We start from the raw sequence: 16,541 nt of genomic DNA, 5'->3' as shown, positions 1-16,541 counted from the left end.
AATATCAGGAATGGAGCTGTTTACTGATGATTCCACAGTGTTATGGCCCCATTTGCAACACTTCTAATAATGAAGCAGCTATGTTAATCTACAGTGGATCCTCCAACAGATCAAAACTTAGACTAAGTTGGCACATAATATTTGTACTACATAACTGCAAAATAATGGTCATCTACAGCAGGACACAGACCAACCATCTCCCCTTGATATAGAATGACATCTTCATCATGATATCGCCCTCCATCAGAAACTGATCTGGGTTAACCACATTAACATCATAATTACTGCAGCAAGGCAAAATCTGTGGAGCCTCCAATGCATGCCTCACCTCCTGAGCCGGTCCACCATCTGTAAGGAGTGAGAAGCTAATGCTCACCATTCAGCTGGAAGAGTGCAGCTGTAGTAGCACTCAAAAGCTCAACACTTAACAGGACTTGATTGGTGCCCCTGCAATGGACTCAAACTCCCGCCCTCACCACCAGTGTACATTGGCTACAGTGTGAATAACCTACCTGATGTTCTGCAGTACCTCACCAAGGTTATGTGGACAATACACCTTTCCACTGTGACCTTCATGAAAAACATGGGCAGTGGTATTGTTACAGTGCTGTCACCTTCCAAGATTTTCTTCAAGTCATACCCATCCTGACTTGGATGTACATCTCCATTGTTTCTGCATTGCTGGGTCAACTTCATAGAAATGCCTTCCCAGTACCTTTGTAGGAGCACCAGCAGGACTACAGTAAGTAGTTCAAGAAAATGTCCCAGTGTCACTTTGCCAAGGCAATTAATGTGACCTTACCAGTGACTTCCTCAGACAAAACATTTTTTTTTAAATTGCTTCTTTGGGAACAATACCGTTCCTCTTGGTTAAAATTATGTTGCCCTGATACAAGACATGCAGAAGAATAATACTAATTCACTTTGATCCTTCATTTCTCTAGTGGTTAGAAATCACCAGGGTAAGGTGGCCTTGTCTTTATTTTCCCATAACAGGCGTGCCTTTGCACCTTTACTAATATGATTAGTATTGGTTTAGGAAAAGCACAAGATTAATAAAAACAGTCATTTGCTTGTGCTTATGGGGAAGCATTACAATTCTTAATACATTGTAGGAGCAACTACATTAATTTAAATATTAAAAGAATCAAGAGTGATGCACTATATAATGGGTTCCCAATGGGTGAAACTACTTGGAGTGCAAAATCAGAAATTATAATTTTATTATTAAGAAACAAAACTATTACTATGATGATGATGCACATTGACAGTCAATATCTTCTCCCTTTTTGTCGCAGGAAGATACCTGGGCGGAATGTTTATGCACAGATGCATAATGAAAAGGAGCAGGAAATGACCAGCCCTGTCAATCACAGTGAAGATACACAGCACATCATACAAGGGGAAGAGTATATTGATGATGATTTGGACTCCCAGACGCTAGGTAACGGAAGAGGTAGCCTTTTTTTTTTCCCAGTTTCTCCTCTTTTTAGTGTAAACACTAAGGCATTTGGAGGCAAACTTACCAAGTTAAAATAATAGGCTCGTAGAAAGATGCAGCACGGAAAGTGATCTATCGGTCCATCATGCCTGCGTCACTCTTTGTTGGAGTTACCAAATTAGTCCCACCCACCTGCTCTTTGTTGGTATCCCGATAAATTGTTTCTCTTCTAGTATCATTCTCTTTTGGAAGTTATGACCAAAACTGCTTCAACTTTTTCAGTTAGTGTATTTCAGATTACAACATGCTATGTAAACAAAAGCATTTACTTTTGTCACTTCTTTAGCCAATCATCTCAAATCTGTCCTTTAGTCACTGACCTTTCTGCACTGGAACATATCTCTTTATTTATTCTATCACACGTGTTTCAAAGCTCCTCTTAGCCTTCTCTGTTTTAAGGAAAAAACAAACAGCTTCGCCAATCTCTACACAAAATCAAAATCCCTCATCCCTGGTAGCATTCTATTATATGTCTCTTATGTTCCCTCTCCAAACCCTTAATATTCTTCCAAAATCATGATAGCCAGAATTGGACAAATACTCCAGCTGAGATCAAATGTCAAATTGTTTAATTTTTTTAATGAATTTGGGCCAGCAGTGATTTGCAGTATTTTTTGTGGAGTGCTGCTCCTGACTCCACAAAAATATAACCCAGAAAGTTTTCTTAGTTGTTTTTGGACCAGACACCAGTGTAGTCCTTTTAGGACTGCTATCTAGGCTGTTCAATACGAAAACATGGTACACATCCCATCAATGCATCCCTAAAATCTGAGTCCAAGTCCTGACCAGGTAATAGAGGCTTGGTTTGCATAATCAAAAGGCTTACCTCTTGAAATAGACAAACATTCCAACTGCCAAAGGAAAGGAAACTGGGAAAATATGTTAATTGGTAAAACAGCAGAAGATCTGTGGGAGGTGTTTTAAAAAAAGAACTTAAGTGTGATATAGAGCTGGTTTATACCCCTAAGAGGCAAGAGGTCTTGCCAATAAAAACAGCCACGGGTGACTAAAGAGGTAAGAGACAGCAAAATTAAAAGAAAAAGCATACAAAAGTGCAAACAATGGCACAAATCCTGGCAAGTGGCAAAGATTCAAAGAACAGCAAAGGGTGTCAAAGCAGATAATGGGAACTATAAAAAGAGAATATGAAAAGAAACCTGCAAGGTACATCAGAATCAACACAAAAGATTTTACTATTATATTAAGAGAAAAAAGGGTGTTTAGGAGCAACTGAAACCCCTTTAAACTGAGAATGCAAATATTCATCAGTGAAAATAAGGAAATGGTGAACACGTTGAATAATTTATCATTATTTACAGTTGAATCATAGAATCCCTACAATATAGAAGGAGGCCGTTCAGCCCATCGAGTCTGCACCAACTCGGCATCTTATCCAGGCCCACGCCCCAGCTAATCCTCATAACTCCACACATATTTGCCGATAATCCCCCTAATCTACACATTTTGGGACTAAGGGGCAATTTAGCATGACCAATCCATGCTAAAAAAGATAATGTGCCAGATGTCCTAAGGAAACTTGCATTGAATCATGAATGAGAGTCATCAGATATAACATGAGCAAAATAACAGTAATGAAGAGAATAACAGCTTAGAGTGACAAATCACAGGACCAGATGGTTTCCAACACAGGGTTTTAAAGGACGCCCTAATTATAACTTTTCAAGGTTCTCTCAATTTGGGAACTGTTGTTTTAATTGGGAACATTGGGTGTGCATCCATTAAGAAAGGTGAAAGAGGGAAACTGGGAATTGTAGACCAATTGCTTTAACCATCTATTGAGAATTTAGTAGAGTTTATAATTAAAGGTAGGATGACTGAACAACATTAAAATTTTCAGCCGATCAGAGAGCCCAGCATGGATTTTTAAAGGGTAGGTCATGTCTTGCAAACAGAATTGAATTTTTTGTAGAGGTGCCTAAAGTGGACAGGGGAATGTCCGTGGGTGTTTATTTATATGGATTTCCAGAAGGCATTTGATGAAGTCCCTCATCAGTTATGTTAAAGTTGAAGCTCATAGAATTGAGAGCAAATTGTTACTTGGTTTAGAAATTCATTGAGTGGCAGAGTTGAGATATTGAACAGTTAGTAAAATTAGTAGAATGTGACTAATTGCACAATCTGCATTGGGACCTCAACTCTTCAGTGTATTTATTAGTGATTTAGACAATGGGAAAGAAAGCCAGAGTGTTGCAATCCCCATAAAGACTGCTAATATTTTTTAAAAGAAGGGAACCTCCACAACATCAACAGAAAGAAAATCGCTGGACAAGGTTTTACTTTTTAAAACTTTTACAGTAACAAACCAACAAAAATCAACATAATTCAAACATTAATTACCTGGGGAAGGTTATTTCAAATAAAAAGGTAAAGTTTACTTCAAATAATTAATACAACAAAGTATGGTTAGTACTTTGCCTTTTGCAAACATATAAAAGGACATACTCTTTGATACGATCCACCACTCATTGAGATGTAATGCCTACATACCGGGCATTGCATCGGTACTGAAATTCATATACCATATTACTCATTTGCACAATAGGTAGAATGTCTTTTTGGCTTGACAACAGCATCCCATTGGTGAAATACACGCTTGTGTTGCCACTGCATAATAGCAGCTTGAAATGTCTAGCTTAACCTGTTACTCAGACTTTTTAAATACATTACCTTTTCAGGTTAATTTAGGGTAGACTGGACAGTTTTCAGCGCTACAAGTGATGGCCTTAGGATCATTTGTGAGTATGTTCAGTGCACAGCAAGCAATGAACTGATTCGGGTGACCATTATCCCACTTTGCCCCCTATTTCAAAGTCAAGTTTGCACAGTGAGCAATTGGCTCGGAGCCTATTTATGAGATTGCCAATGAGGTGAATCTTGTAGCAGGTGGAGCTGTAGCAATCCCGATGCATATATTGACCAATGAAGTTTGGTTTGCAGCAGGCAATTGTAGAGAGCACACATGTGGATTTCTCAATGAGAACATTGAGGAAAGGGTACAGGTTAGACTGCTGTATTTCAAAGGTTAATATGAGGGCAGTTCGGAGCACATTAACATGTGTAAGGAATTTTTACTTGCAGCTGCAAATTCAAATATAGTAAACATCCAGATATTAGAAATATGCAAAGAGTTGGGTGTCATTTCATCAAAACCCTTTCGGGTGTCACGGTGACACAGTGGTTAGCACTGCTGCCCCACAATGCCAGGGACCCGGGTTCAGTTCCCGGCTTGGGTCACTGTCTGTGTGGAGTTTACACATTCTCCCTGTGTCTGCGTAGGTTTCCTCCGGGTGCTCCAGTTTCCTCCCACAGTCCAAAGATGTGCAGATTAGGTGAATTGGCCATGCTAAATTCTCCCTCAGTGCACCCGAACAGGCACCGGAGTGTGGCAACTGGGGGATTTTCACAGTAACTTCATTGCAGTGTGAATTTAAGGCTTACTTGTGACTAATAAATATACTTTACTTTACTTTCTGATGGAAACCATGGCAACACCATCTATTTGGGCATAACTTAGTGTCATTAAAGCTGAATTCAACTGTACGAATTACGTTCATAAGTTCAATTAATACAGATTCAAAACACGGTGGTGTGTCTAGATTGTCGTGATATGGTGATGAGGTGCAAATATCTATGGCCACCTTGAGAGGCACATTAGTGAATAGGCTCAAAATATCGAAAGAGCAAATAGAAATGGCATCACTGTCAATATGCATGTCATGTATGGTCTTCACAAAAGTGAAGGAATATTTCACAGTGCATGTGGAATGCTCACTCCGAACAGGTTCGAGCAACTTATTCAACCATTTGGCCCATGATTGTTTTGCAGAACCAGTCATAGATAAGTTATCCTGTAGGGCGGCACGGTAGCACAGTGGTTAGCACTGCTGCTTCACAGCTCCAGGGTCCCGGGTTCGATTCCCGGCTCGGGTCACTGTCTGTGTGGAGTTTGCACATTCTCCTCGTGTTTGCGTGGGTTTCCTCCGGGTGCTCCGGTTTCCTCCCACAGTCCAAAGATGTGCGGGTTAGGTTGATTGGCCAGGTTAAAATTGCCCCTGAGATGCGTAGGTTAGAGGGATTAGCGGGTAAATATGTGGGGGGTAGGGCCTGGGTGGGATTGTGGTCGGTGCAGACTCGATGGGCCGAATGGCCTCCTTCTGCACTGTAGGGTTTCTATGATTTCTATGATTCTATAATGGCTACCATGTATCATCTGACCTGAGGAGTGCGAGACAGAAAGCTTCAACAACGTGTCTGTTTCTTCCCCAGTAATTTAATTAACTAAATTTAAATTCCATCAGGTTATGTGGATTGGCCATGCTAAATTGCCCCTTAGTGTCCAAGTATGGGTAGGTTAAGAGGATTAGCGGGGTAAGTACATGGGGTTACGGGGATATGGCCTGGGTAGGATGCTCTGTTGGAGAATCACTGCAGACTCGATGGGCTTAATAGCCTCCTTCTGCACTGTAGTTATTCTGTGATTCTATTATACCAGCTGCCATGGTGGGATTTGAACCCATGACCCAGAGCATAAGCCTGGGTCTCTGAATTACTAGTCCAGTGATATTACCACTGTCTCCCCTTAATAATATGCTATAAACTCAGTTCTTTTTACTTCTCCACCACCCTGCCCCCCACCCCCCCAGAATTCCATTGTACATTCCAAGAATCTTGAAGGTTCATTCACTTTTCCAGTGATCAGCTCAAAGATATGCCACTTCCCTCTAACATTCACTTTAATTCTTCTCTGTGTTTCAACTGTTCTCCAAGATTTAATATTTCTTACGTATCTTTCTATTAGTTTTTAGTTAAGTTATCCTTCAAATTCTCTTCAAAATCACACAACCATGAATTCCTCAGCTCAAACTTAGGCCTCACTACATTCTCCAAGCTAACCACTTTTCACCATGAGGTCTAATGCAGATTTCTTCCTCTAACTTCAAGCTAGGCAAATTTTCCAGCTTCTCCCTCATGAATTCCAAACTGAGCTTGAGCCCCCAACCACATTCTATGTGGCGAATTGTAAAGTTTGTACTTTCTTTGCTTAAAGTGCAGGCCTGACTAATATTTACTCCTTTTGCTCTCCTGACTCAGTGAGCTGTGACCTACAGAAAAACAAAACTGCAACTGCCTCTTATTAAAAACCCAAATAAATGAAACAAAAGACCCTTCTGACCCCTTGAGCCCATTTCCATGACAGTGTGGCATGCTTTGTGGATCAAACAAAAATGGTGGTGGGCAATGAAAATAACAGTGGGAGCTCCACAAATGACAGACCTAATGGCACAGAATCGCCAGGGACTCCATTTTTGTACCCCTTTAAGTGGTTTGATGGGCTTTGACACCACTATAGCGGCAGCAATGGGTATTATCTAATCTATAGTCCCTTGCCTTCAATATTCTGCCCTTTCCAACTATATAACACACACAGTAACATGGTTTCTGCTTTATTCTCAGCTCTGCTTCAATGACAGAATATTGTGCCATCTGGCAAGAGCCTCGCTTGTTATCTATTTGCTTGAATTGTCAGTGTTCTGAACTGCCAAACAGGAAATAAAACATACAACCCAACCCCACTATAAATTAGCTTCCTATTTACCCTTTGCTTCTCAAATATTCATCTCCATGACAACCCTAGGTCACATGGGTATTTCATAGACCCTAATGGTGTCGGGAAACCAATTGACCTACTTTCCTAGCCTACTTTTGGTTTAAATGGACATCACACAAAAACAAAATGCATGCTTCCCAAAGCACATGGGCCATGACAACATATCCAAGTTTGCCAATGACACAAATATAGGTGACATTATAAACAACTAAGGAATATTGATAGATTAAGTGAAAGTAAAATTGTGGCAAATGGATTTCAATGTAGGCAAATGTCAGGTCATCCACTTTGGATCAAAAAATGATAGAAAAAACAGTGGCAGTCCAAAGAGTCTTGGGATCCATGTATATAACTCATTAAGATATCATGGACACATACAGAAAGTAATTTAAAAAGTGAATAGAATGCTAGCCTTCATACCTAGAGGACTAAAATGCAAGGAAGTAGAAGTTCTGCTACAATTATATAAAGCCATAGGTTACATCACACTTGGAGGACTGAGAGGATTGCACCTTAGGAAGGTTATATTGGCCTTGGAGGGTTAAGTACAGCACAGTTTTATCAGAATTATACCTGGATTCCAAGTGTTACCTTACAAGGAGAGATTACATAAACTAGAATTCCCTGGAATTTAGATGGTTGATGGTAATTTGATATAAGTTTCCAAGGTATTCGGGAACAGACAGGCTAGATAGAAAAAAACTATATTTCCTTATGGCCAGGAATCTAAGACTAAGGGGCATTGTATAAAAAATAGAGCCAACACTTTCAGGAGTGAAAATATGAGACACTTCTACACACACAGGCTGATAAAAGTTTGGAATTATCTTCTGCAAATGGTGATAGATGTTAGATCAGTTCATTTTAAATCAGAGATTGAAAGACAGTGGAATACCATTGAGGTAAGGGGTGATGGCAGCAGTATGGAATCAGGTTGCAGATCAGCCTTGATCACATGGAACACCAGTGGAATAGCTCCTCGGGAGAATTGGTCTACTCCTATTTTTAGGCTCCTAAGTGCCCTTTGAAAATAGTAGCATTACCTGGATGCTGAATCTACTGATCTCATTTTGAAGCTGTTGATGTTTCATTAAGGCCGTTTTAGCTAGGCAAAATTTGCCCCACTATGTGACCAGTTAAAGAAAAAATATTTCTAATGTTGTGCAAGTTGTAAATTATACTGAACTGCACAGGGTAATTTATTTAAACTGAAGAGTAACTAGCGACTACTCATTGATATTTCTATTTCTTAACTTAAATCATACTTTTTCTGCACATTCTCATAATGCTTATTGCCAGCTGTGTATCAAATGTGATTTTGCCTTCATTATAACCATTCGCTTGCTTATTTATAATTGTTCCAAAAGGCAGCAAGAGAATCATCGCATAATTAAAAAAATGTAACTTGGCAAGTCTTCATCATAAAATACTAGATTTGTAGATTTAATTTTATTTCAAGTTTAAATGGACCCGAATTACAACTAATGCTTCTCATTAACATGAATTTTGTACTTAAGTAGCCTTGCAGTGTCCAAAGCTTTTGGACTAATATTTTCCAATTGCCAGTTGCAGGATAAACGAAGGAAGAGATCTGTTTTGTATTTTTCCTGACAACATTACTATACTATGACAGATTTTTATTCTAATGTTGCATGAAGATAGTGAAACGTAATGCATTACTTTTATACAGAATTGGTATGTTTTGGCACTGTACAAAAGTAGTATGACAAAAAGCTTAATGTTTTGACTTTCTCGTGCAAGCAGTAGACTTAATAGTTGGGCATCTTGGAAAATAGGTTCAATATTGAAGTCAAAAGTCTATCTCCTACTCTGCCCCACAATTTCTATACACTATAATCAGTAAAATAGGGAAGATTACAGAGAATTTCAAACCTCAGGTTGAAGTTTTGAAAACTGATTGGGAACTTCAGTTGTTCTCTGATTTTGGGGCAAAAATCGGGTTTGTGGGTATCAATTTTGTGTTGTGATCCCTTGTGATTGATCTCCATTGGAAGTGCACTGGCTGGCAGATTGACCTCGAAATACCCATCTAAAATATGGGGCCATGCCCTTTAAAATTCAAATTGAAGTTTTAATGGCTGTTTAAGAGTTCACTGCCAAATTTAGAAACAAATTGGTCTGAGCATGCATATTTCACTTAAATGTTTCAAGATCCACAGCAGCTTGATGAGCAGTCCTTATAAGAACCACTGTAGACCATTGATGAATTTGTACTTCAGTTTTTTTCACTGACCTGTGACCAATTTGCCAGCCATTGTCTTCTATTGATACAAGAGAATAGAGACGGGGTGTTTATGAACATTAGGATACAGATATGTTCAAATCATAATCCATATTTATTTTATCTTTTATTCTTTGATACAGGTGGTCACTCTTCTGTGGTTCTGAGCATAAACTCCCGGGAAACGCACAATTACTTGAGTAGCTGATGTTTGCTCTGGATGTAGTGTTAAGACTCACCTCCATTTTATTTTGTTCCTGGGGATGGGAGGAAGTGAGGCAGTGAGATGAACTCCATTGTTTGATGGGACTGTGGGTAATCTTGCCTCCAATAGTTACTAAGTCTTCAATCAAGCATCAGCGTGTTAGAAGTACCCTTACAGAGAGAGTGGCATCACAGACTGGAACCCAGAAGCTATTACTTTTGTGCCAGGCACTGCATCTACATATGAATGAGCTCTACTGGGCTGGAGAAACAAGCTGCCTTCAAAATGTTGTTAAGTGAACCTCTCTCTTTCCCTTCTTGCAACCTGTTTGAGAAAAAGAAAGGTACATTACATATCATTTGTGACTTTCCCACATGGACATTTACATTATTTCCATTCGAATGAATGAATTTTTTTACATCTGAAAGATTTTCTGATGTGGTTTTAAAAGGATAAATAAGTTGTCAACTCTCACCTTGGGTGTCAAACAATCTAGTTTGTTGAAACATACAGGAGTAAATTTTTGTCTTCACTGCATACTGTAGAACCTGCCACTTGAGGAGATTCGAATCAAGTGGTTCTGTAATGGGTGGGTGATTCATCCTACCTGCTGACCCCTCCCACTGCAGGGAATACAAAAATGGATCCCACAGTTTACTTGCCCTTCTCATGGCGTTCCTATCCTGTTATAATTTTACATAAATTTTCATTCTGCTTCTCCAATCCATTTTGGATTTCCCTAAAGTATGATGTAACCTTTTGAAGTTGCCTTGTGCTATGCTCTCTCAGAACGTCTTGCCACTGCTGGGGAGGTAGTCACTTGATTTGCTCATCCATTTTAGTTGACAGTCCAATTTGAAAGAGGAAAGAGTATGAGTTAATTGGCTGTAGCATTCTCCTCTCTCAGCCCTCAGAGACGGAAGAAAAATGTTTTTTCTGAAAACTCAACTTAATACAGAGCTATCAAGTGGCAATTCAGTCAGCAATAACCTGCTCAGTTTGGGTTCCCAGGCCACTCAGCTCTTGATCTCATTATAGCTTTGGTTCAAACATAGACAGATTCCAGTTGTGAGGTGAAAGTGACTGCCCTTGACAGCAAAGCAGCTGACTGTGGCATCAGGGAGCCTAAGTAAAATTTAACTTGATTAGGAATCGGGGGGGTTGCTCTCCATTGGTTGGAATCCTACCCTGCACAAAGGAAGATGGTTATGATTGCTGGGGGCCAATCAACTCAGCCCCATGACATTACTGCAGCAACTCCTCAGGGTAATGTCCTGGGCCCAACCACCTTCATCCATGACCTTCCCTCAATCATAAAATTGGAACTGGGGAAATTCACTGATGATTGCACCATTTGCAACTCCTCAGATGCTGAAGCAACCTGTGCCTGGTGCAGCAAGACCTGGATAACATTCAGGCTTGATAATTGGCAAGTAACATTCATGGCCATCTGTAATAAGAGAGAATTTAACCATCTCCCCTTGAAGTTTAAACACATGACTATTTCTGATTCCCCCACAATCATCATCATCCTGGGGGGTTACTAGAAATTTAACTGCACCAGCCACATATAAACTGTGGCTATAAAAGCAGGTCAGATTCTGGGAATTGTATAAGTTACCACCTGTCTCCCCAAAACCAATCCACCATCTACATGGAACAAGTCAGGTGTATGATGGAATACTCCCCTTTTGTTTGGATGAGTGCAGCTCCAATCAAGAGTCCAGAAGCTCAGTCCAGGAAAAAAGCATCTCGCTTGATCAGTACACCATCCACCCACTTCAGACATTCAGCACTTCCACCACTGGTGTACAGTGGCAGCAGTGTGTTCCATATACAAGATGCACTGCAGAACTTGTCAACTCTTTCAACAGCACCTGCCAAATCCATGACTTCTACCACTTAGGATAAAGGCAACGAATGTATCCACCTGCAACTTTCCTTACAAGCCATGCACCATCCTGACTTGGAAATATATCATCATTCTTTCACTTACTGGGGCAAAAACCAGGAATTCCCTTCCTGCTGTGGATGTACCTACACCATATAAACTGCAGCAGTTCAGGAAGGCAGCTGGCCACCGTTTTCATAAGGGATAGGGAGCAAATGCCAATCTTGCTAATCACACTCACACCAGGAATGAATTTTTAAAAAGCAACAGTTATGACTTTTGAATGTCAAAATTGAAACCATTTTATTGAGTGTAACTGAAACGTTCCTGTTTGTGCTTTATCTCCAAATATTCAATTCTGGGAGTCACATGGGAGAATGTCAAAGCCCTGGAAAGGATGCAGAGGAGATTTACCATATTGATACCAAGGTTGAGTGACTTCAGTTATGTGGAAAGAGTGCAAAAGCTAGGATTCTTCCCCTTAGAGTAGAGAAGTTTATGGGAAGACTTAATAGAGGTTCAAAATAAGAATGGTATTGATATAGTGGGTGGAAAGAAATGGTTTACATTGGCAAGATTGTGAGCAGTCAGGTGTTAGATTTAAAGTAAATGGTACAGACAAAGGGTGAAGTGAATTTCTTTTCATGCGAGGTTGTTACAATCTGAAATGCACTACTTGAAAAGATGGAGGAAGCAGATTTAAGAGTAATGTATAGAGACTTGAAAATGAAAAGATTACAGGGCAATGGGCAAAGAGCAAGGAGTGGGACTAGCTGAATAGCGTCACAGAATGATTCTGGTTTCCAAATGTCCCCAGCCTTTGTTCATTCCATCCTTTCAGAGTTCTTAGCCAATGCAGAGTTCTTTTTTAGCCTTTCCTGGTTGTTTATAGCTGAGACAAAAGGAAATCCACAAATGTCAGAAAGTTTAAAAAAACAGAGCATCTGAAAAGAGGAATTAATATTATCAACAATTTCACAGCACAGCATTTGGAAGACAGTGGTATAATCAGACAAAGTCAGCATGAATTTACAAAAGGGAAATCATGCTTGACAAATCTATTGGAATTCTTTGAAGATGTAACTAGTAGAGTTGACCAGAAAGAACCGGTGGATGTGGTTTATTTACAGTAAGAAGTCTCTCAACACCAGGTTAAAGTCCAACAGGTTTATTTCAGGTGAGTGGAGAGGTGTGTTTCACAAACAACCTACCTCTCCACTCACCTGATGAAGGAGCAGTGCTCCGAAAGCTCATGATTCCAAATAAACTTGTTGGGCTTTAACCTGGTGTTGTGAGGCTTCTTGCTGTGCCCATCCCGGTCCAATGCCGGTATCTCCAAATCATGGTTCATTTAGACTTTGAGAAGGCTCTCAATAAGGTCTCGCATAGAAGATTAATATGTAAAGTTAAAGCACATGGGATTGTGGGTAGTGTCTTGGGATGGATGGAAAGCTGGTTGGCGGACAGGAAGCAAAATGTTGGAATAAATGGATCTTTTTCCTAATGGCAGGCAGTGACTAGTGGGGTACTGCAAGGATCTGTGCCAGGACCCCAACTGTTCACTTTGTATATTCGTGATTTGGACAAGGGAACTAAATGTATCATCTCCATATTTACAGATGATACAAAGTTTGGTGGGAGGGTGAGCTGTGAGGAGGGTGCAGAGGTGCTTCAGCGCGATTTGAACAGGCTGAGTTAGTAGGCATATGCATGGCAAATGCAGTACAATGTAGATAAATGTGAGGTTATCCACATTGGTAGCAAAGATAGGAAGGCAAATTATTAATTGAATGGTGTAAATTGAGAGAGGTGGATACTCAGCGAGACCTTGATGTCCTTGTGCATCAGTCACTGAAAGTAAAGAAGGCAAATTGTATGTTGGTCATCATAGAGAAAGGATTTGAGTAGAGGAATAGGGATATTTAACTGCAATTGTATAGGGCATTAGTGAGGCCACACCTGGAGTATTGTGTGCAGTTTTGGTGTCCTTATCTGAGGAAGGATGCCCTTGTAACAGAGGGAGTACAGCGAAGGTTTATCAGGCTGATTCTTGGGATAGCAGGTCTGTCAAATGAGGAAAGGCTAAGTCGGTTAAGATTGTATTCATTGGAGTTTAGAAGACTGAGAGGGGTTCTCATAGAAACTAATAAAATTCTAACAGGATTAGACAAGACAGATTCAGAAAGAATGTTCCAGATGGTGGGGGAGTCCAGAACTAGAATAAAAAGTAAACCTTTTAGGACTGAGGTGAGGAGAAATTTCTTCATCCAGAGGGTGGTGAATCTGTGAAATTCGCTACCACAGAAAGTAGTTGAGGCCAAAACATTGTGGGATTTCAAGAAGGCATTAGATATAGTTCTTGAGGCTGAACAGATATGGGGGGAAGACAGGATCAGGATATTGAATTTGATCAGCCATGATCATAATGAATGGCGGAGCAGGCTTGAAGGGCTGAATGGCCTACTCCTGCTTCAATTCTCTATGTATGTTTCTATGTAACTGAAGCAAGTGAAAATTGTTGCTTTTTTCAAATGTGTGTGTTATATTTAGAGTTCTATTAATAATATAGTCACGCGATATAATTCCCTCAAGCTATGATAGAAGTGGAATGTTACTGGTAGCTTCCCTGTGTTAACATGGCCAATTTAACCACCTATGTTTGTGTTCAGTTGTAGCTGTCCCTGTATCCTTAACCCTTCCTCTCTTCCTTCTGCCTCTTTCTGTCTATCTGTCTCATGGGATCAGTGCAGTTTGATACAAGGTTACTGACACTGGTTTTCTGGTACTGTATCATTGCTTCACTGAAGACCTCATTTAATATGCTATTTCTATTTGATGCTGTTTGTATTGACCGTTAGCATCTCCTTGGTGGTATAAATCATCTTTGCTGTATAAATCATCGATTTAATTACAGCACGGTCAAGTACCATATGTTGATCGGATGAGATAATGTCTCGCTTCATCTCGAGGAGGCTCACGTGGAACATAAATACCAGATTAGACATTCTGGGCTGAATGATCTGATTATGTGCTGTGTAAAATTCTATGTAATGGAGACTGAACAGACATTAATGCAGATTTACACACTTCAACTGGTAAAATATTGTTGATAAGGTTGTTTGTGCCTGACAATGAACAGACTGAGGACATGTCTTTCTAATGTTTAGCTAATGAGACTAAATCAGTTATTTTTCTTGCAAAAAATATTTCTTGTGGATATTTTGGAAGAAAAAGTTTTGATTTATCAGTTTGGGGCAGTGATTTACAGGTCATCATTGACTTAGTCTTGCCTAAGACTAAGGCTTTACACCACCTTAATTTTTCTCTTGTCCCTACAAAGCCTCTTGCCTCCCTGTTATTTCTTTCAGCTGGATGGATCAGATGTTGCAAGCCATGAACAACATCATGATAACCATAAATGTGACTGGCTGACGAGGCTCTGTTGGTTTATTTACTTCTACCAGGAGCTTCTCCTAGCAGCCCAGCTTTAGGAAACCCCTCGTCACCAGGCCTTTTCACAAACTCTGGGGCTGCTGCCATATTGGTCTTAAACATCAGCAATATAGGTAGCACAGTAGCAGACACAACTGGGAGCTTGTTACAAAGGCCTAGGGTTGAACAACCTCAGAGCCAGCCTCTCCTCCTCCGTCACCAAATCTTTGTCCCTGTTCACAAGCATAAATATGTGGCAGAGCAAGAGAGACTGGGCGGAAGTTTGCACACCCCTAGGCCCAATCTGTGCTGTTAGAACTTGACTCAATCCAATTGGGGAGTTCCCAGAATTGGGTCAATCCTCTCCGCAGAAGTATACTCTCTAACAGCCTGGCATCAAGAGCTGTGGCCTCGAGGAACTGTATAGACAAGGCTACCAGTGTCCTCCTGAGGAGGAATCACGGTAGTCATGCAAACCTAATAGGTATGAAAATACATGTCAACAAAACTTCCTCAATAAAGTGTGCTATCGTAAGACTTTCTTAATTGAGCTTTTTTTAAAAAAAGGAAAACACCATGCAGGAATCCACTAATGTCATAGCATGAATTATCTGGAGTTCTGTCGCAATGAACATGGAGTTCAGATTGTGAGATATTGGGTAGTTATATTACACTGAGTTCAGGTTGTTTGGTTGTAAAACCAGTGCCCTTACCATTAAGCATTTGTGCTGGATGGTATCTGAAAGATTCAGTGTCCATTTTTTTAACCATCTGTACTCACAGCTGCACTCTGATGTACCAGAGACCAAATGTTTTCAGTGTTTCATTTTCAATTTTGCAATTTTGGCTCTTTGTACGGTACTTGTTGAAAGGCTGCTTTTAGTAATTCAAATGAATGCGTTTAATTGAAAAAAAAATTAAAAGCACTTTTATTGATGAACACACACACTCTTTCACACTGTTAAACTATATATATATATATAGTTTATATAAACATCGCAAGTCACCATGGTATTTCCAACAGGAAGAATGCTTTTTGTATTCAATGAGAGCTTTGCATCACTGTTGGTGCAGGGAGAGACAATGAGCTGAAAACATTTTGGTTACCTGTGGGTCAAGAAAACCTGTTCATATGATGCACTCTGCAGTACAAGTGGTGATACTGCACACAACATAGATATACCCACAATAATTGTATGATTGGTAAACGGAGTCTGTTATTTGTACATTGCTTTTGTATATAATTTCCCAGGTCACAATTTTTTTTGGTAGTTATAGTAATGTTTGTAGACTGCTAGACCTACTTGTTGCAACAAAAAGATAAACTCTGTATATTTATTTGTTTGGAGATGCTACTTATAATTGTTAACACAAATTTACAATTTGATTGAGCAGTGTAATCGATCATCATTTGATTGTTTGTTTCTGTCTAATTTCAGTGCACAGAGAATATGTGCACAAAAATGCCTGAATGCGGTACTTATTTTGTTTAACGGGATCTTTCAATCTTTATATTTTGATTAATGCACTGTGCATAATTAATTTTTACAAACTGTCGAGCTAAGTAGCGTGTTGTGTATTCGATCGCATTCAAAGGTATGCCTTTATGTGAATGTGAATGCACTTGAAATTTTGTTTAAT

General features: G+C 39.8%; 1 protein-coding gene across 4 annotated transcripts in view; it reads left to right on the top strand.

Moving 5' to 3' along the window:
- sorcs2 (sortilin-related VPS10 domain containing receptor 2) overlaps window positions 1-10,050 on the top strand; it is a 612,212-nt gene extending 602,162 nt beyond the window's left edge. For 2 of the 4 annotated variants that reach the window (XM_078213290.1, XM_078213299.1), the window contains 2 exons: window positions 1,299-1,456; window positions 9,516-9,702. In XM_078213290.1, the coding sequence (XP_078069416.1) occupies window positions 1,299-1,456; window positions 9,516-9,580 (223 nt within the window). In that variant the 3' untranslated portion in view covers window positions 9,581-9,702. Of the gene's footprint in view, window positions 1-1,298; window positions 1,457-9,515 lie in introns of all 4 variants that reach the window. The other 2 variants (XM_078213272.1, XM_078213281.1) reach the window with 2 other exon arrangements.
- The last annotated feature ends 6,491 nt before the right edge of the window (window positions 10,051-16,541 follow it).

This window comes from Mustelus asterias, chromosome 1 (genome assembly GCF_964213995.1).
Source record: "Mustelus asterias chromosome 1, sMusAst1.hap1.1, whole genome shotgun sequence".
In the NCBI taxonomy this organism is placed as follows: domain Eukaryota; kingdom Metazoa; phylum Chordata; class Chondrichthyes; order Carcharhiniformes; family Triakidae; genus Mustelus; species Mustelus asterias.
This window is presented reverse-complemented; position numbering and strand designations above follow the sequence as displayed.